Source organism: Callorhinus ursinus, unplaced genomic scaffold, assembly GCF_003265705.2.
Source record: "Callorhinus ursinus isolate GAN/ISIS: 27379988/994484 unplaced genomic scaffold, GSC_fseal_2.0 scaffold62, whole genome shotgun sequence".
In the NCBI taxonomy this organism is placed as follows: domain Eukaryota; kingdom Metazoa; phylum Chordata; class Mammalia; order Carnivora; family Otariidae; genus Callorhinus; species Callorhinus ursinus.
In genome coordinates, this window is record NW_027397124.1 from 5905901 (window position 1) to 5927313 (window position 21413).

Sequence of the window (21413 nt, forward strand, 5' to 3'; positions counted from 1 at the left end):
CCCCCTCTGACTTACTCCCCTTCATTCTTCCTCTCCTGCTATCTTCTTCTTTTTCTTTTTTCTTAAAATATGTTGCGTTATTTGTTTCAGAAGTACAGATCTGTGATTCGACAGTCTTGCACAATTCACAGCGCTCACCGTGGCACATATCTTCCCCAATGTCCATCACCCAGCCACCCCATCCCTCCCACCCCCAACCACTCCAGCAACTTTCAGTTTGTTCCTGAGATTAAGAAATTCTCATATCAGTGAGGTCATATGATACATGTCTTTCTCTGATTGACTTATTTCACTCAGCATAACACCCTCCGGTTCCATCCACATCGTTGCAAATGGCAAGATCTCATTCCTTTTGATGGCTGCATAATATTCCATTGTGTATATATACCACATCTTCTTTATCCATTCATCTGTCGATGGACATCTTGGCTCTTTCCACAGTTTGGCTATTGTGGACATTGCTGCTATAAACATTGGGGTGCACGTACCCCTTCGGGTCCCTACATTTGTATCTTTGGGGTAAATACCCAGTAGTGCAATTGCTGGATCGAATGGTAGCTCTAATTTCAACTGTTTGAGGAACCTCCATACTGTTTTCCAGAGGGGTTGCACCAGCTTGCATTCCCACCAACAGTGTAGGAGGGTTCCCCTTTCTCCACATCCCCGCCAACATCTGTCGTTCCCTGACTTGTTAATTTTAGCCATTCTGACAGGTGTGAGGTGGTATCTCATTGAGGTTTTGATTTGGATTTCCCTGATGCCGAGCGATGTTGAGCACTTTTTCATGTGCCTGTTGGCCATTTGGATGTCTTCTTTGGAAAGATGTCTGTTCATGTCTTCTGCCCATTTCTTGATTGGATTATTTATTCTTTGGGTGTTGAGTTTGATAAGTTCTTTATAGATTTTGGATACTAGCCCTTTATCTGATATGTCATTTGCAAATATTTTCTCCCATTCTGTCGGTTGTCTTTTGGTTCTACCAGGCCATAGTATAGTATGATAATGAATACTTTCTGAAGCGGAAGGAAGGTCTGAATCAAAAGGAATGTGGAACTTTAAGCCTCAGCATATTGTAAAAATACCCCCCAAAGAGTCTCCACTCCAAATATCTCCCAGTAAGTAAGTTGCCTTGTTCTGTTGGTTTCTTTTGCTATGCAAAAAGCAAAATTTCGATGTAGTCCCAATAGTTTATTTTTGCTTTTGTTTCCCTTGCCTGAGGGAAAAAATGTTGCTAAGGCTGATACCAAAGAAATTACTACCTATGTTTTCTTCTAGGAGTGTTATGGTTTCATGTTTAGTTCTTTAATCCATTTTGAGGTAATTTTTTTGTATGGTGTAAGAAAGTGACCCAGTTGCATGTAGTGGTCCAGTTTTCCCAACATTATTTATTGAAAAAGGTCTTTTCCCATTGTATATTCTTGCCTCCTCTGGCATAGATTAATTGACCATATAATCATAGGTTTATTTCTGGGCTCTCTATTCTGTTCTGTTGATCTGTGTGTCTATTTTTGTGCCACTGCCATATTGTTTTGATTACCGTAATTTTGGAGTATAGTTTGAAATCTGGAATTCTGATACCTTCAGCATTGTGCTTCTTTCTCAAGATTGCTTTGGCTATTTGGGGTCTTTTGTCATTCCATACAAATTTTAGTATTATTTTTTCTAATTCTGTGACAAAATGCTGTTGCTATTTTGATACGGATTACATTGAATCTGTGATTGCTTTGGGTACTATGGACATTTTAGTAATATTCTTCTAGTACATGAGCATGGAATAACTTCTCATTTGCTTGTGTTGACTTTAATATCTTTTCATCAGTGTTTTATAGTTTTCAGAGTATAGGTCTTTCAACTCCTTGGTTAAATTTATTCCTAGGTATCCTGTTCTTTTTGGTGCAATTGTAAATGGATTGTTTTCTTAATTTCTTCTTCTGCTACTTCATTATTAATGTACAGAAATGCAACAGATTTCTGTATATTAATTTTGTTTCCTGTGACTTTACTGAATCCATTTATCAGTTCTAATAGTGGAGTCTTCTTTTTTTTTTTTTTGTGGAGTCTTTGGGGTTTTCTATATATAGTATCATGTCATCTGCAAATAGTGAAAGTTTTACTTCTTCCTTACCAGTTTGGATGCCTGCTATTTCTTTTTCTTATCTAATAGCTGCAGCTAGCATGTCCAATATTATGTTGAATAAAAGTGGTGAGAGTGGACATCCTTGTCTTGCTTCTGATCTTGGGGGGAAAGCTCTTAGTTTTTCCCCATTGAATATGATGCTAGCTGTGGGTTTTTCAAATATGGCCTTTATTATGTTGAGTTATGTTCCTTCTAATCCACTTTGTTGAGGGTTTTTATCAGGAATGGATGTGGTATTTTGTCAAATGCTTTTTCTGCATCTATTGAGATGATAATGTGGTTTTTATTCTTTCTCTTGTTAATGTAAAGTATCATATTGATTGACTTGCAAATATTGAGCCACCCTCGCATCCCTAGAATACATCTTATGTGATCATGGTAAATAATCTTTTTAATATATTGTTGAATTCAGTTTGCTAGTATTTTGTTGAGGATTATTGCGTCTGTGTTCGTCAGGGATATTGGCCTGTAATTTTCTCTTTTTGTAGTGTCTTTGGTCTAAAATTTTGTTTGTAATTTTTGCATTTATGTTATGAAGGATGTTGGTCTGGAGGTTTCTTTCCTTTTAGTGGCTTTTTGTCTGGTTTTAATATTGTATAATATCTGTATAATATCTCTTTAATATTGGCCTCATAGAATTAGATTATTAGAATTTCCTCCTCCTTTTCAATTTTCTAGAAGAATTTGTGCATAACTGGTATTGTTTCTTCTTTAAATATTCAGTAAATTTCACGGAACCAACCATTGCAGACTGGAATTTTCTTTGAGGGAAAATTTTTAACTAGAAATTCAGTTTCTTTGAAAATATAGAGACTTCTTGAGTGAGCTTTGGTAGTTTGTGTCTTTCAGGAAAATTGTTCATTTAATTTAACTTATCAAATTTACTGCCAAAATGTTGTTTGTAAATGATCCCTATTTTTTTAATAGCGGTAGTGTCTATAGTGAGGTCACCTCTCTCATTGCTGATACTGGTCATTTGTGTCTTCTTTCTTTTGATTAAGCTAAAGGTTTATCAAATATATTGATATTCTTGAAGAATCTGCTTTTGATTTAATTTATTTTTATCTGTTTTTCTGTTCATTTCACTTATACTCTCCAATCTCTTCTTTTCTTCCACTTACTTTGGTTTAAATTTGCTTTTTCTGGTTTTTAAGGTAGAAACTGAGGTCATTGACTTGAGGCCTACTTTCTAAAAGAGATGCTTACTCTAAATTTCCCTCTGTGTACTGCTTTTTGATGTGTTGTGTTTGCATTTCATTCAGTTCAAAAAACTTCGTAATTTTCATTTTGCTTTCTTCTTTGAACTCATAGGTTATTTTATAAGTGTGTGATTTAATTAACAAGTATTTGGAGATTTTCCAGGTAATATTTGTGTTTTTATGGTTTCTACTTTAATTCCACTGTGGTCAGAGAACATACGTTATATGACTTGAATCCTCTTAAGTGTATTGAGACTTTTTCTATGGCCCAGAATATGGTCTTTCTTGATAAATATTTCATGTGCACTTGAAAACAATGTATATTCTGTAGTGTTGGGTGGGATGTTTTATAAATGTCAATTGGGTCAAGTTGCCCTCTAATATCTTTAGTGATTTTCTCTTATTGAGTATGGTTATAAATTATTGTCTATTTTTTCCTTGCAGTTCTGTTAGTTCTTGCTTTATGTATTTTGAAGCTCAATTATTTGGAACATAACTATTTGGGATTATTATATCTTTTTGATGCATTGACCTTTTATAATTATGAAATGACCTTCTTTATGCCTGGTAATATTCATTGCTCTATAATCTACTTTTTCTGATACTAATATAGCTAATCTACCTTTCTTTTGTCTGGTGCTAACTCTTTTTCCATTCTTTTACTTATAACCTATTTGTATCTCCATATTTAAAGTGCCTTTCTTATAGGCAACATATAGTTGGGTCTTGCATTTTTATCCAAACTTTATTCTTTTATTGGGATATTTAGATCATTTATATTTAATATGATTATTGATATGATTAGGTTTTAATCTATCATCTTGCTATCTTATTTCTATTTGTCCCATCTGTTTTATTCTGTTCTTCTATTTTCCCTTGAAAACCACGTGTTTTTATGATTCCATTTTTAAATTGTTGGCTTTTCACTAAACTTCTTTGTTTTGTGATTTTAGTTGTTGCTTTGAGATGTGTAATAGACATGTTTGACTTATCATAATCTACCTTGCAGTCATATTATACCACTTCACTGATAATATAAGAACTTCACAATTGTATACTTATATTAGTCCCCTCTCAACTTTTGTCCTATTGTTATCATATATCATGTTTACATGTTATAAACCCCACTTTTCATTCTTAATTATTCTTATTTAAATAGTCATATTTTTAGGACACTTAAATATTAAGAAAAAAAGCCTTGTATGCTTACTGTACAGTTCCCATTTCTATAATTTTCCTTCCTATGTGTAGATCCATATTCTAACCTAGCATTCCTTCTGCCTAAAAGACATTGTTCAGCATTTTTATAGTGTGAGTGAACTAGTAATTATTTTTTCAGCTTTGTATTTATAAAATATCTTCATTTCTCCTTTATTTTTTTAAATATACTATCTCTGAACATAGATTTCTAGATTACAGGTTTTTTATTTCAGTATTTTAAAGATGCTGCTCCACTGTCTTCTCACTTGCATTGTTTCCAACAAGAAATCCTCTATATGTAATGTATCTTTGGAATGCCTTTAAAAAAATTTTTTTCACTAGTTTTGAACAATTTGGTCATGATATGCTTTGGTGTAGTTTTCAGTGTTTTTTATGCTTCAGGTAATTTTGAGCTTTTGGGGTCTGTGTGTTTATAACTTTACTCAAATTTGGAACAATTTCTGACATTATTTCTAAAATGATTTTTTTTTGTCCTTCCATTTTTCTCCTCTCCAATTACTAATATATTAGGCTACTTGAAGTTGTCCTATAGCTCAGTAATCATTCCTTCCTTTCTTTTCTTCTTCTTTCTCTCTTCCTCCCTCCCTCCGTCCCCCCTTTCTTTCTCTCTCTTTTTTCTTTCTTTCTTTTTCTTTCTTTCTTTCTTTCTTTCTTTCTTTCTTTCTTTCTTTCTTTCTTTCATCTCCCTCTCTCTCTCTCTCTCTCTCTCTCTCCTTCCTTCCTTCCTTCCTTCCTTCCTTCTTTTTTCTCTCTTCTTCCTGAGTTTCCTTTTGGAAAATCTCTAGTTACTATGTCTTCAAGTTTGCTAACATTTTCTTTTGGCATGGGTAATATGCTGTTAATCCCATCTAGTGTATTTTCATTTTATATATTACAGATTTCATCTCTGGAAATTTTACATAGGTCTTTTTTATATCTTTCCTATCTGTATTTAACTTTTTATGAAACATATGAAATACAGTCCTTACTTAATTACAGTTAGAATGTAGCATTCTTGACTGCTAATTTTAACGTGTGTCAGTTCAGGGTCAGTTTTGATTATTTTCTGCATTATGGCTCGTGTTTTCCTGCTTCTTTGTATGCTTGATAATTTTTAATTACATGTCAGATATGAATTTTACTTTGTTGGGTGATGGATATTTTTGTAGGTCTGTTCTAAATGTACAGTTAAGACACTTGGAAATAGTTTGTTCCCTTTCAGTCTCGCTTTACAATTTGTTCTATGAAACCAGAGAAATGGCTTGGTGTAGGGTTTGATTATTTCCTCTACTAAGGCAAGACCCTTCTGTGTCCTCTACTCGATGTCCTGTGAATTAGGAGTTTCTTCAGTCTGACTGGTAGGAAGAGGTGATATCCCTGCCCCTCTGTGAGTGTTGAGAAGCTTGGATCTTCCCCTGACCTCAGGTAGTTTCTTTACTTGCCTGTGCTGATCAGTACATATGCAAATACCCAATGGAGATCCTCTTCTTTGCTCTTTCTCTTTCTACAGCTCTCTTTTCTCCATTACTCTAGGAATCTCCACCAGAGTTCTCCCTTCCTTCAACATTGTCATATGGCTCTTCTCATTTGTTTCCTGTCTCCCGAGGGAACAGTCTTTCGATCTGATGTCCAATGTTTTGAAATACTGTTTCACATGTTTTGTCTATATTTTGGCTTGTTTCAGGCAGGAGGACAAATCTGGTCTCTGTTACTCAATCTTGGCTATAGCAGAAGTCCTGCTTTTTAATTTTGGCTAATTTTCTATTTAAAAACATTTAAAATTCTAAATAGAAAGATCCGTCTGTCTTTACCTTGATGGCTTCTGTCTTTGATGTCATGCTTGAAACACTTCTGTGTTTGACGGCTTATAAAATATTTACCTATATTTTTTTCAAGGTCTTTAACTGCCTTATTTTTGTATTCAAATGTTTTGAATGTACATTATATTATAGACAGTTTGGAAAATAGCTAAATAGGAGGCAGAAACCCCAGAAGTACCTCAACAAACACATTGCCAGTACACATCTTACCATATTTCCTGTCATGCATTTTGCTATGCCTTTGTTTTTTATATAGTTGTAATTCTAGGGTGTATGTCATTTACCATGTTTATTCAGTGAATTTTCCAGCTTGCTACATAGTCTTCATAATTGTATCTTAATGACTGAATTATATTTCATCAAATGAGTACACTGCAATTATGCTACCTTTACGTATATTGTGAAACATTTAGGTTATTTTCTCTTAAATAGAGTATATGAAACATAATTATCTGCCAGGGCATTTTTAGGGAATCTTAATTTTGCCTCCCCCTTTTTTTTTTTTTTGCCACTGCGGGCAGAGATGCAGATACAGTTCCTCTCTCACTGTGTCATTGCTTCTGCCTCCAAGCCCACACCAGTACACTCCATACAACCCTGTCTGTATACAAAAGAGAAGGAAGTAAAATAATTAGTTTCTTAATAGCACAGTCCATTTCTTATTACTCAGATAATTATAAATAGGAAAAATTTTTAAAGAGCTTATAATGTACATTGTTCGTATGTATTAACAAAGCATCTGAATTGTTTTCTAATTATTATTTGTGCTTGGTTATTTTTAGGGAAGTTGCGATTCAAGTCCAGTACATCATAATGCAGAATTCCTTATCAGTACCACCAAAAGATCAAGGTAAGATAACCATGCTGAGGAAAATAGTAATGCGTGTGTTATAGATAGTGGAAATGGACACATTCAGTGCCACTGTCCCCCGACCAGAGGTAATTTATTTCCTGGAATTAAGAAGAAAATCCTAATTATGTTGGAAAGTTGATTTCCTTTGGTAAATTACTGAAGTGTATAGAAGGACGTGTATCTTTAACTGGGAACTCCTCGAGAGTAGGGCCATCTCATCCCACACAAAGCTCACAGAACCCAGCCCGTTAGTCGGCATTTAGTTGGCACCAATAGATGTCAACTGCAATTACCGAGTATTGGTTTTGGTGAAGCGAAATGATGTGTTTTAGTGAGAAGACTGTATACGTGTGTATATATTCTTACACACATGCACACACACACAACACAGATGTAGAGAGAGGGGTTATTCACTAATACATTGCTTTGACTTTTTTCTTCCCATAGTCATTTAAAAAGAAACAGGAAAAACCATTCCCCAGCCCCACATGATTTATAAAGAAAACAAGCAGGGGGAGTGGGAGAGGGAGAAGCAGGCTTCCAGCCGAGCAGGGATCCCAACGCGGGGCTCGATCCCAGGACCCTGGGATCATGACCTGAGCCGAAGGCAGACGCTTAACGACTGAGCCACCCAGGCACCCCAAAAATCATGGTTTTTTTTTTAACAGGAACTCCTAGAGGTTTATAGCAGTTTATAGGTGGAGATAGAGTCTTTTCTAAATAAAGAGTAATTAAATTTCCTTCAAGGGCAAACTCTAACCTTTAGGAAGAATTCAAGTCTTTCACCTGCCCCTACATAGTCTTTTCTACACAGAAGAGAAATTTTGATATGTATGTGAGAAAAATAATGTCTTTAATGATGCAAAATTGGGCTTCCTTCACGGAAGACATAACTTTTAGTGAATGGAGGGAATTTGCTATAAAGAACCCAAACACTCTTTGATCTCTCTACTAAAAGGAAAGGCAACATCATCACTGTTAAGAGCATGGGGTCCAGGTCTGACAGCCCTACCACTGAATTGCATATCTTAGGCACATCACTTGACTCTGCTTTCTCAGCTATAAATCTTTACTACCCTATAGGTCATGTGGAGATGAAAGGATATAATACATGTAAATCAGCCAGCATATTCCTACTTATATACTGGGCACTATAAGATGATAGTGGCTATACTGTTAATGGTTAATGGCTGTTATTAATATCTGAGGAGGCTGATGTAATGAGATGAACGTGGGTGCTTCCTGCTTCAGGTGCCTACTGGCCTTAAAAGGCCCAGCATGATCCACGGGGACCCAAGGGAAGTAAATACAGAACGGACCTCAGGCTTACTTCTGGTCCAGACATTTGGCCAAAGGGAGAGTAAGAGTCCTTGAGACTCACAGGAGATCCAGCCCTGAGCATGAGGGCAAGAAAGGGCGTGGGATGAGAGAGTGGAGAGCAACCCTAACTAGAAATTAAAAGTGTGCATTTCCTGTGAGTGTTTTCTGGTGTATATCCTTTGGAAGATTTCTGCAGTAATAGGTAGCTGATCAAGGGGTTGGAAACTTAGTGTCCTAGCTGGTATCACCTTGTTCATCTGAGCTAGAGGTGTGACTGCTTAGAAGGACGAGCACGAGACTGAATGTCAGGGAAGCTGACCTCCTTTGCCACATCTTCTGCCGCCAGCCGTGGAACTTCAGACTACTTCTTTTGCTCGTAAGCCTCGGTTTCCCCATTAGTAAAGCCAAGATTACTAGATATTCTTCTCTATCTCAAAAAGGTTGTAAATCTGTGTAATGAAGCAGTGAGCTGCTTGGTTTCTGGCTAAGGGGAAGTCATTCATATCACCTCTCACACTTCCTGCCTCCTTTGTTTCTCATCAAGCCTCATTTTGTTTTGTTTTCTCATCTACCTCTCGAGCTGTTGCATAAGCTTAGTTATCTCCATGGGCTTGGCCAGAAAATAAGATGCCGTCAAGCCTAGCTAGGAGTTCAGTAGCTCTAGTAAATACTTTGTCTGTCTTTTCTGGGACCAGAGATGCTTGAGCCCCAAACCCAGAACTTAACAGAGAAAAAGATAAAATAACTAAAAGAGCTCAATTAATCACATGCCTCCAGGGTGGTAGTCACTCTGCCCACAACTTTACATTCTTTGTTTTCTTTAGTCCTCACTATAAATTAGATACAATCTTTATTTGAAAGGTTCAGGGAGATTGGTTACTTTTACCAAGATCACCAGTCAGGGAAGTGACTGAGCCAAGATTTGAACCCAGATGTCAAAATCCCAAACTCAAACTGTGTCCTCTGTGTCACACTGTAAATCTATAAAGAATATTTCTAGTTCTGTTTTTAGATCATTCCCCTTTTTCTTCTTAGATCAAACATAATAAGTTATATTTATGTCATCAAATATAATCAGTTATGTGACATGAGAAGTGTGCTGGGCACATGCCATTTGTTAATTAAATTCTGAGTAATTTATTTAACACATCATTGATGGCTATCCATAAATTATGATACTTAAAAACTTCAGACTTGTAAACACACATGCATATATATTATACATATTAATGTATGAAATTCAGGTAGGATATTACCAGCAGAGTTGTGGAGCTTAAGAAAATCCAGTGTATCACATAGTATCTCCTAATAAAATTACCATGGTGGAAGCAGATTTAATGATCACCAATATAATAGTTAACCAGTCAGATCCAAAGGTAAATCAGACACAGCCTGTGCTTTTACAAAACACAAAATCCTATTAGAAGAGCAGACATGTATGTAATTAACTAGAAGAATGCATGACAAATGCTGTATGGGAAGTGAGTGTGACATCCTTTGTGAACCTGGATGAAGGGACAGTTGGTTAGGCCAGAAGTTTTGAGGCTGACATTTTGGGGGGGAAACACACCAGAGATGACATTTGTTCAGGACATTAACACATGTGTAGAAGACAACCAAGTGGAATTTAGGGATTAAGGGATATGGGCTTAATGCTGGGAAAGAACTGGCGGAAACTAATTAGAAATTCTAGTGCCTTCTATTTAAATGTTTTCTAATTTTGGATAAAGAGATTTAATATCGTAGTATCACTCTAATGATAATTTGTAGTATATTAAAGGCTTTCCAGTATAATTTAGTGTCATCATTATTCCTTTCTGTGTGAAAGTATTACTTATAGAATCTCCAGAAGTTCATTAGACTTACTTCATTACAATTTTCTATCTTCTCATGCATTCAGGATTTGGGGGTAGGATTTATGGTTTTCCCAAAACTTTGTTTTTTTGTTTAATATTTTCAAATAATAAGATAATAGAAATATAAGGACAGGTATTTTGTGTTGGGAAATAGCAAATTGTAGCAAGTAATAAACCATGTTTTTGGAAAAAAAAAAAAAAAGGCGTAACAACAGGATAAGGCCAACTAAGTTGTTGTAACTTCTACTTTAAATTTGTTGAAGGATAGACCACCACAATGATTAAAAATGCACATAAATTTACTTACTTGCCAGATAAGGAAACACACAAATGAGCAGCTCTGCCAAATGGTTCTCTGACGGGGACAGTTTATGTTTTCCATGTGCTAGAAAGTTCACTGTGGTGATGCCAATGAAGGGTCAAAGTTTGCACCTTGGAGAGGGCAGGATGAATTGTCAGTCTCCACGTAGTTGATTAAAACAAGTCCTACTGTTCATTGGACAGGAAAGAGTTTTCATCTGAGCTGAGGGAGGGTCTGTTTTACTGGAGTTGTTCGAAATTTTTCGTCCTTTGCCAACTTCACAGTTCAGTTTTGCCATTGACGAGGCAAGTGTGCCGCAAGTAGGAAGGTCTTCCTGCACGGGTCTTCTAACATTCTTCTCAGCTCTGTCATAACATTTGCATTGTTCAAAGGTAGTTTTCAAATTGTGAGTGCTATATTTAGTCAATGAGAGTAAAATAAATGGGCGTGAGAACATAGCAGATGCTTTGTGCCAAGAGGGTCTTAATGACCCTCTTTGGAACCACTGTAATTAGCTAAATATGCACCGTCAACCCCAACTCATTTCCAAAACCTGTACAGTGTTTAACTCTGCAGTCATGGCTGGTACTGTGTATCATGTGAATTCAGATTTCGATCAGAAAAACAAAACAAAAAAAACCCTGGATTTTTTCTGATTGAATAAAATACTTTTAAAATAATTATGGTACGGCCTAAAAATATAAAGACTTAAAAATACTGCATGGAGCACTGGGTGTTATACGAAAACAATGAATCATGGATCACTACATCAAAAACTAATGATATATTGTATAGTGACTAACATAACATAATAAAATTAAATTAAAAAAATAAAGGGTGCTGTTGGATTAAAAAATACATATATAGTATGTATTTTTTATATTTATTTATATTATATTTTTATATAGTATACATCCAGACATAAACATTTTGGTATTTGTGAATATAACATATTAGAACTCAGGGAACACTTGGGCAAAGTAGTGAATATTCATTTTTTTTTTTTTTAAGTTTAGCAAAATGTTCTTATTGTAGGCTCCTAGTATCAGGTTCTTTTTAAACTTCTTGATGAATTTTTTTTTGTCTCTGGCAGGCTTTCAAGCACTTTGGCATGTAGTGGCTTCTCATATATACATTAAATTTTGTTGAAAATGCTTTAAACTCAAACTTCAAAAAAAATCATATGATTTAGATGCTGTGAAAACATTTTCATCTGTCCTTGACGAAACACCAAGGTGGAGTTCCCAAGTCTGCGTGTTCACTTAACAAATACTTACTGCCTTTGGAGAGGCCATGAGCAAGGAGCACAGGGGGAAAAAGGAAACCCAAATGAAGCTCTACTATTTCGGCTCAGTTTCAATAAAGATGTACTACCTGTCAGAACAGTTTACCTTCTCTGAGGACTTAACCAAAAAATGGTTTATTATCTTATTATCTAACTACAGTTTGACTCTTTCCACCATGGTATTAAAGCTGCTTCTTAAGCTTCTGTCCTATTTTCTCTTCTTCTCCTCCCCCTTCTCTCCTGTTCTCCCCCCTTCCTTCCCCCTCAGTCTGGGAAAAGAATACTGAACTAAGAGCTGAAGAGTTGAGCTCTGTTGACCCTTCCACCCTTCTTTTTAGGCTCTGTGATCTTGGCCAAATCAGTGAACCTCAGTCCCTTCATCTCTCAACTGGGAATAGTAATTCTTGCTCTGGAACAGCCAGATGAGATAAGATACAGTTGATTCTCATCATTCACAAGAGTCACATTCTATGAGGTTGTAGCTAATACTGAACCGTTGCTCCATAGCATTAGGTTCCTGTGAGCCTCTGGTCACAACACAACGTTTTCATCAATTATCAGTACAGAACTTAGCTTTATGTGGAGTCGTTAACCCTGAACTCACAGACACAACATGATCACTCATGCCTAAACAAAGCTTATCTAACACATGTATTTTTTCTACAAGGCACATCAGTGTCTTATCACACTTAGGAACACTGGACAGCACAGCAGCACTATGCTTGAGGGCTACTTTAGACAGTGAAATCACCAACCAAAAAGGAAAAAAAAATAAGAAAAATGTGACATTAATAGAGCACAAAAATGACACTTGTTTGTAATAGAAGAGCTGAAAGAAGGCAGAGCATTGGCCACTGCTGAGAATGTGCATATGGAATGACTCAGGTGTTTGCTTGTGCGTGTCCACAGATGACCGTGCAAGTGTCACCAGTATGGATTTGGGGACTGCAAAGAAATTTGGCAAATTTGTACCTATAGAATCTGGAAATAATGAGGATCAACTGTATACAAATGTACCTTGTAAAGTCTTTTATTTTTTTTATTTTTTATTGTTACGTTAATCACCATACCTTACATCATTAGTTTTTGATGTAGTGTTCCATGATTCATTGTTTTCATATAACACCCAGTGCTCCACGCAGAACGTGCCCTCTTTAATACCCATCGCCAGGCTAACCAATCCCCCCACGCCCCTCCCCTCTAGAACCCTCAGTTTGTTTCTCAGAGTCCATCATCTCTGATGGTTCATCTCCCCCTCCGATTTCCCCCACTTCATTCTTCCCCTCCTGCTATCTTCTTCTTTTTTTTTTTTCTTAACATATATTGCATTATTTGTTTCAGAGCTAGGTGATAGACATTGGGGAGGGTATGTGCTATGGTGAGCACTGTGAATTGTGCAAGACTGTTGAATCTCAGATCTGTACCTCTGAAACAAATAATGTAAAGTCTTTTAAATTCTTTTAAAGCACAATGTAAATTTCAGAATAATTTGCAGAATAACTTACTTTGGGTAACATTTAACTCAGATATAATAATTTTGTGCAAAGTTGATATTATCAATGTCAAGTTAATAAAGTAATAAATATAGGGCTCCTGGGTAGCTCAATCAGTTAAGTGTCTGCCTTCAGCTCAGGTCATGATCTCAGGGTCCTGGGATCCAGCCCTGAGTCAAGTCGGACTGCCTGCTCAGTGGGGAGTCTGTTTCTCCCTCTCCCTCTGTCCCTCCCCACCACTTATGCTCTCGTACGCTCTCTCTCTCAAATAACATCTTTAAAAAAAAAATAAAAATAAAGTAATAAATATATTATTTGAAAGAGAACCACAAGTTTTTAGCTCAATAAAGCTGTGAATACAACTATTAACGCAAATTCTTTAGCTCTTCAGCTCTCACATTTAATGCACAGTAGCAAGGAGTAGCAAGCACTACAATCTGATGCTTTGTGTTTAGTGCTTAACATGGCTTTGTGACCTCATTATGGGGGGGAGGGGACATTCCCTATGTATTACCAAAATATTATGTTTCCAAATATGTGACATTCATATGGAAACATTTTGATCTTAACTAGTGGTGTAAATGCTGTTCTTGGACTTTTGGTACCATTTTATGTCGTAGAACAAGTACAAATTGACATTTTCAAGCTGGTTTTGGTTAACTTACTTAATGTTGGAAATTGGAACTTTCCAGTGCAATAACCTCAGCAAAATACCACTATATGGATTATTAGTATATTACGCTGTTGACAGAAGTACAAATGGAAAACACACACGTACCTATAGAAGTTTTCTCATAGAATAAAATGGAAATGACCTGGGTGGCCTAAAGCTTATCACGTAGACCTTATACTCAAAGTTATCTTCCTATTTTGAGATATAATGCCAGGGTTTAGAATATTCATATTAGTAAATTCAGATTTATGAGTATTTTTGTTGTATGAAATAGCCGTATTTTCCCTGCTTAAAAAGCAGGCTACTAATCATATAGTCTGCTTGGGCATGTATCAATGTCAGTGTGGCCATTTGGCACCAGAGTCTCTCAGAAGCTCCAATTAACCATGCAAATATATTTCATAGCATCACATTCCACTTTGTCAGAACCCCCGCAGCCTTTATATTATTAACATAAATGCAGGTGCAAATAGCATTTATGTTCTTTGATAGAAAGCAGTTGGAGACATTTCACTGAGGGACACAACACTTTCAGATTGTGTACATCTGTTCAAATAATGTATCCAGCCCCAGTGACATGAACACAAGGATGGAAACATCTGCCCCTGAGACCATTTGCCATATAGCAGATGCTTACATCTTTATTTATGCAGATGGTTGGTATGATGAGTTGAGCTGGGATAAAAGCAAAGAAGTTTGACAGAGGTATTTAGGATGCTTTGCAAGCCAGAAATGTAGGCTAGGCGTTTCATGTTTGTAAAAGTCTAATACTAATAAGAACAGAAATGCCTAAGTCTTATAATGCTTTAATGGAATAAACATACTGTCCCATCGGTAAATTAGTTGGCATCAAAATTGTAAAGATACTTACAGAAATTCCAACATCCAACTCATACTAGAAAGAAAAACGTATGAGTTTTGTTTTGATAAAATAATTTAAAATGATTTTGAATGCATTTGTTACAAGTTCTTTAAAAACAGTGCTCTGTGTTTTAAAAGATTATGTACTACCAAAAGAATCTTGTGATGACATTTCTTAAAACTGGAGGAAAATACAAATGTCATTAGTTTAAATATAATTTATGAGATATTCCATGAATATAAATTCAAACTAAGTAAAATAAATTTCTGAAGCATTTCACCTTTATAGATTTTTGTCAAGCATTTTATTACTTAATCTTCATTGTAACATTTCCAACTACTGAAGTTTTAATTATAATTGATATTTTTATTAGAATAAATTACCTTTAAGTGCTTCATTTTCAAAACTCTGTCCTATGGATCTGCCATATTATAGTCTCACAGGAAACAACAGTGAAGGAAACAAAAACTTATCAACCAAAAGCAAGACATTTCCAGATTTTATCTTCTGTTCTCAGTCACACACCCAACAAAAAAATCATAGAACCTCAAAAGAGCTGGGACATTAAATTTCATCTAGTTGAGCAGTTCTCAAACTTTTTAGTTTCAGGATCCCTTTTATACTCCTAAAAATTTGAGGACTCTAAAGAACGTTTGTTTATGTCCATTATATCCATTGGTATTTATCATATTTGAGATTATAAACTGAAAAAATATATATATATGTGAATTCATTTTAAAATAACAAAAACAAGCTCATTACAGCTTAATATAAGTAACCTATTTTATGTAATTAGAAACAATTAGTGAGAAGATTGGCATTGACTTTTGTTTTTTGCCAATATGTTACAAGTCTGGCTTCATTAAAAATGTCGGAGTCTCATATCCAGTCTTACATTCAGTATATTGTGATATGTCATTTACGTTGAGGTGTTTGTAGAAGATCCAGCTTTACAGTAGCTGGAAACAGAGGGCGTATATTAATAGCCTTTTCAGATAATTGTGCCTCTTTGTCTTTGATACAACACCAAAATGTGTCCCATAACTATGACTGACTTTAAATGAGTCAGGTCACTTCTTAAACTTTAGTTGTGATGAGAAATTTGAAACCACGTCATGGTGCTTCTTGTATTCTGCTACCTTTTGGTCTGTCTTACACTTGAGTGAGTCTTTTACCCATCCATGTAACATCAGGTATTGGTTATTTGAGGGGGGAGAAAAGCTCATTGAGTTTGCAGATCTTCTATACATAATTTTATTCAATATTTGAAAGATCCTCTTTGTTAATGTAACCACCAGTCTCATCTCAAAAATCATTGAGTACTGGGAAGCTTCAAGCTCCCAGTGATGGATTCATGTTTTCCAAAATTCTGCTGCTTTTAAGGATGATTTTTATCACTGCCAACAGTTACCGTCAGATGTTTTTTCTTGTAGTGACAAGCTCTGTTAGTTCACTTTTAGAAGATGTCTGCCAGATACCTAAGTTCGACCATGCTCTTTCAGCATGTGTCTGTCAGATGTAGTTTCAAGTAGAAGTGGTGTTCCATGACGAAAGCCGCTAGTTCAGCTTCACAACTCAGGGGCACAAGTGCTTTTCCTCAAGTCATCCTTCGGCATGCAGCAGAAGGTTCTATGAGTCTAAACTCTGTGTTGTAGTGCTGAGAGATTGTGTTGGTGAACAATATGGCCGTGCAGACAGTTTGCTCTCATTGCCTAAATTCAGGCTAAGGCGCCAGAGCAGTTTGACCCAGTGCTCCCTTTTGTCCCATCAGTGCAACAGATGCAAAGGTCAATGCATTGGAAAAGGCAAATGGCATCTTGTTATTAGTATGAGAAGACAGTGTTGGGGACCTTCCCAGGGTTGGCAGACCACACTTTGAGAAGCGATGATCCAGTGTAATCCTTTCTCGTTAAAGGAAGCAACTAAAGGCCATTAAGGATTATTATCTTGCTCAGACCCATTCCAGTAGCAAAAGGAAGAACCAAAGCCAGACCTCTGCCCTCCTTCTTATGTGTGTTGTAATTTGCTTTTCCCTGAGGAACTCCCTCTCCCCCTGCCCCACCAAAAAAGGAGAATCCCACAGATCCAAACTATAGGCACAGCACTGATGTTTGATCAAGTTTATTAAAGGGGCAGGACTTGCCACATGAGGAATTCAGAAATTCAGCATTTTTAGACATTTTTATTCAGTCCCAATGTTCTTCAATGACTTCCATTTCAAAGGCAGGTGGTACAGGATTAGAAAACCTATATTATCTCTAAAATTATAAAAGACCTTTGTAATGATTTTTTTCTTCATTTTTGCATATCATAAAAAACTACTTTAAGTCAGTACTTGTTGTGTAATTGTTGCTTTAAAAAAATTACATTTTGGTGTGAGCCTAATTTGCTCTCCAGAAGCTTTGCAAAAGAAGGCCACGCAGGCAAGAGTGGCCAGGACTGAAGGGAATCACTCTGTGTATTAACTGTCTCTCCAGCAACGACGCTATGGATTCCTATTATGTGGCACTCACCAGCCACCAGAGGAGACTGACAGGCGAATAGATAAATTACAAAACACCTTAGTAATAAGTTCAGTGTGTTGGAATGTAACAGTTTTGGTGCCGGACAGACCTGGGTTCAAATCGAACTCTCACTTACCAGCCTTGTGCCCCTACAAGAAATACTCATTTTCTGTGTCTGTAGACTAGAGATGTTAATATTGAGAGTTGATGGAGGATTAAGTGAGATACAATCGATTAAGCACCTAATCTGACTCCTGACAGAAGGACATGTTAGTACTACACAATGGAATTTTTTTTTTTTAAAGATTTTATTTATTTGACAGAGAGAGAGATAGCGAGAGCAGGAACATAAGCAGGGGGAGTGGGAGAGGGAGAAGCATGCTCCCCGCTGAGCAAGGAGACCGATATGGGGCTCGATCCCAGGACCCTGGGATCATGACCTGAGCTGAAGGCAGACGCTTAATGACTGAGCCACCCAGGTGCCCCTACACAATGGAATTTAAGGGGATAGGGGACTGAGGGATGAATAGAAGTTGATGAGTAGAGACAGGGACCATGTACACTAACTACTATTAAATTTTCTCATGAAGAAAAGAAAGGAGATAGGGCAGTAGCTTGAAGAGAAGATAGAGAGAGCCCAAATACTCTTTATTGGGGTTTTGGATTTTATATTTTTGTGTTCGGCAAAAGCAAAGGAGAAAGCAAGACAGTACAGTTGAGAGTTAATAGTTCACTCATTTGGTGAATAACATATTGTGCAATGGCTGTGTGCCAGATACTGATCTGGGGACCGAGGTCTTGGCAGTGAACAAAATAAGCTCCTGCTTGCTTGGAGCTTATATTCTAGCAGGAGGAGACATAATATAGTATTGTTATAATGAAGGACAGTTAGAGTAGAGGAAGAAACAGCAGGTGATCTCATGGGGCTGAGCAGGTACTTCTAGATGGGATGGTCAGGGAACACTGGGAGCTCACCAATGGTAGAGGATCCCTGAGGCATCACAAGGGGCCTGGAGAGAAGCGTGGGGTTCAGAACAGGGTTGGAAATACTCCTATTTCCTTATTCTAAAATGCACATTTTTTTCATATTTTAATGTCTTAGGACTTGAGGTAGGTGAATTGTATGTTTAGAGTAACAGTACTTCTCTCTCCTTTCCCCTCACCCCAGAATAGGTAAATTTATTTGTGTTGTTTAATTACATATAAGAATTTAGAAATAGAAAGAAGGAACAGTAAATGAGTTTCTACTTGATGACTTCTCTTTGTCCACAAGGTCTTAGTCTCTCCAGGCTGCTATAGCAAAGTACCATAGAATAAGTGGCTTATAAACAAGAGAAATCTATATCTCACAATTCTGGAGGCTGAAAGTACAAGATCAGGGTGCCAGCATGGTCAGATTCTGGGGACCACTGTCGTGGAGGAAAAATTTTTCCTCTACCCTTTTTGGTTCTTTGGCTGACCTAATAATAAAATTAACATAGGACAAGAGAAAAACAAATTTAATTATGTCTGAATGGAGGCCCCACAAAAACAGTGTGACCCAAAGACAAGTTGGGCAATTGAGATTTATAGGCCATCCTGAGCTAAGGAATGGGATAGAGGCCTTGGGCTCCAAAGAGGAGGAGGGTAATTCATAGGATGTTAAGAAGAGCAGATGTTTGGTAATGAGATGTTTGTCCTGTCATACAGATAGGTTATTCAGATAAAAGTTATCTTTGGTAATAGCCCTCTCTCTGAGCCAGGCCGCCTAGCAAAATTCTTTTAGGTGGTTAGGAAGAGCTAAAAGTTTTTCTTGAGTCTTCTGGGTCTTGATTGCCTTCACTCAAAATAATCCACATGCCAGAATAGCATATGTGGTGTCATGTATTCTGCTCCCCTTCAGAGCCCTCTTCTGGGTTGCAGACAATCTTTTCATTGTATTCTCACGTGGCAGAAAGAAGGCAAGAGAGTTCTGTAGGATCTCTTTTATGAAGACATTAATCCTGTTCATAAGGGTTCTACCCTCATGACCTAATTATCTTCCAGTGGCTCCACCTTTTAATACCATTATGCTGGGGCATTCGGATTTCAACATACGAATTTTGGGGGAACACAAACATTTCATCCATTGCAAAGTCAATGCCAAAAATCATTGGCAAGAGAGAGAGAGAGAGACACGGGGATAAGGTGGGGGCAGGGGAGAGAGGGAGTGCTTCAGAAAAGCAATGGGAGAAACCTGAGCTAGCCCCAGTGAGGAATTGAAGGGAGTCTCTTCCCTAAGACAGATTGTGGAATAGGTCTGCAGTTCGACACTGGGAACTTTAAATTTGTCATGTTCTCCAGTGTTCACAGTAGTTGGATTTCTCAGCACTAGGCAGCAAGCAGTGGGAGTGGAGAGCACAGTGTGGGACCAGGTAGGGTAGGTGCTGTAGAGAGAGAGCAGTGGGGTGAACCCAGCATATGCTGTCAGAGTCCACGGATGGTCAGCCATTAGGCCAGTTCCAGAATCAGGGGTTATCTACCTATGTACACACACATATAAATGTGCAGAGCCTTGAGAAAAAGGGAATACAGGTGGACTGCATAATTCACTGCATCTCTTCAGGGAAGATGGAGAGCTAACTCTGCCATGTTTCTAACGTGTAGATGAGAGTACATGTTCCTTCAACCAGACTTTGTCATTGCCGTCCAAATAACAATAAAGGTGTTGATGGAGGAGAAGCCGGGCAGAATTCACAAGGAAAAGATCCCTGAGTGGTTCCACAGCTTTCTGGCTCTGATGAGTTTGCTCTCTGTAGTAGCTCAGGTCAACATCTGATTCCCTCAGCTGCATCTCAGAGTCTGTATTTGCCAGTTAACTCCTACACAACCAATCTGGTCCGTTTCACAAAGGTAACCACCGCTCATGCAGTTACCTCAGTACCAGTGGGCACCTGCTGCCTTATTGTCTTTCTCTATTTTTTTCAGTGTGTCCATATTCTAGGTGGTCTCTCTATATTAATCAAGGTGTGTCTTCACTAAGAAATAATTAACAGTCAAGACTTACCAAACAGGAGTTTTAGGGAATAATAATCCACATGACAAAGGAATACACAGTCCTGTGCATTTGCACTTACAAATCATGAACTATTTGACATAAAAGCTGAGGTAGAGAAAAACTTGCAGCAAAAAGGGTTATAAATCACTGCGAGTTGAAGATAAATCAGAAGTGAAAACAAAACATCTGTAAAACTGCACTATAAAGCAGTGGAACGGTTACAGTTTGCATGCTCCTTAAAAATGCCCATTCTATAAAGTAAATCTACCCTTGAAATCACAGTATAAAACTATCTTTGTGATTCCAGTCCCTTGCTTTTAACCATACTGTGATCTTTTCTGCTTTGGTTTCATAATCATGGTATTTTGACCAAAGGCCAGAGCCTTCTGCATGTGTCCTGGTTTAATTGTTCCAACTGACTGCACATTCTCATGTTGAAACCGTATCTTTCTGTTTATCCCACTAAGGAAAAGGTTTTCTTCACCAACTGTCATCTTGTTACTCATCCCAGGTACTTAACCATTCCAACTGATATTAAAATATAAGATTAAAAAGAAGGGGCCCGTTTTTAATTTGTTGGTGGAAGAGTTCTTGCCATGAGATATCCGTGTGGCTTAAAAGCTCTTCTGCAGATGTTTCCTTGCCCATCCATTGTGTTGAAAAACCAACTGACTCAGAAAATGCCGGAATCTCCTGGAAAGTGTGCACAGATGTTTGCTAGGAAGGGTAGGACATCAACTGTCTTTACCTGGAAGAAGTTGTTATCAAGGTCTTCTGATTTTCAACTATGTGACCCAACTGAATCTTAATAATTCCAGTTAATGTTAACAATAAGAAGAAGAATGGGAGATAGGGTGCCTGGGTGGCTCGGTCAGTTAAGCGACTGCCTTCGGC

The 21413-nt window shown here is 37.2% G+C and overlaps 1 protein-coding gene across 11 annotated transcripts in view; it reads left to right on the forward strand.

Moving 5' to 3' along the window:
* Positions 1 to 21413, forward strand: part of ZNF438 (zinc finger protein 438) — a 179011-nt gene that overhangs the window by 143913 nt on the left and 13685 nt on the right. For 10 of the 11 annotated variants that reach the window (XM_073885445.1, XM_025885835.2, XM_073885441.1 and 7 more), the window contains one exon: positions 7139 to 7206. Coding sequence is in view for 10 of the 11 variants with exons in the window: in XM_025885835.2 (XP_025741620.1) it covers positions 7170 to 7206 (37 nt within the window). In the remaining variant the exon portion in view is untranslated. Of the gene's footprint in view, positions 1 to 5942; positions 5962 to 7138; positions 7207 to 21413 lie in introns of those variants that run through there. The other variant, XM_025885839.2, reaches the window with a different exon arrangement.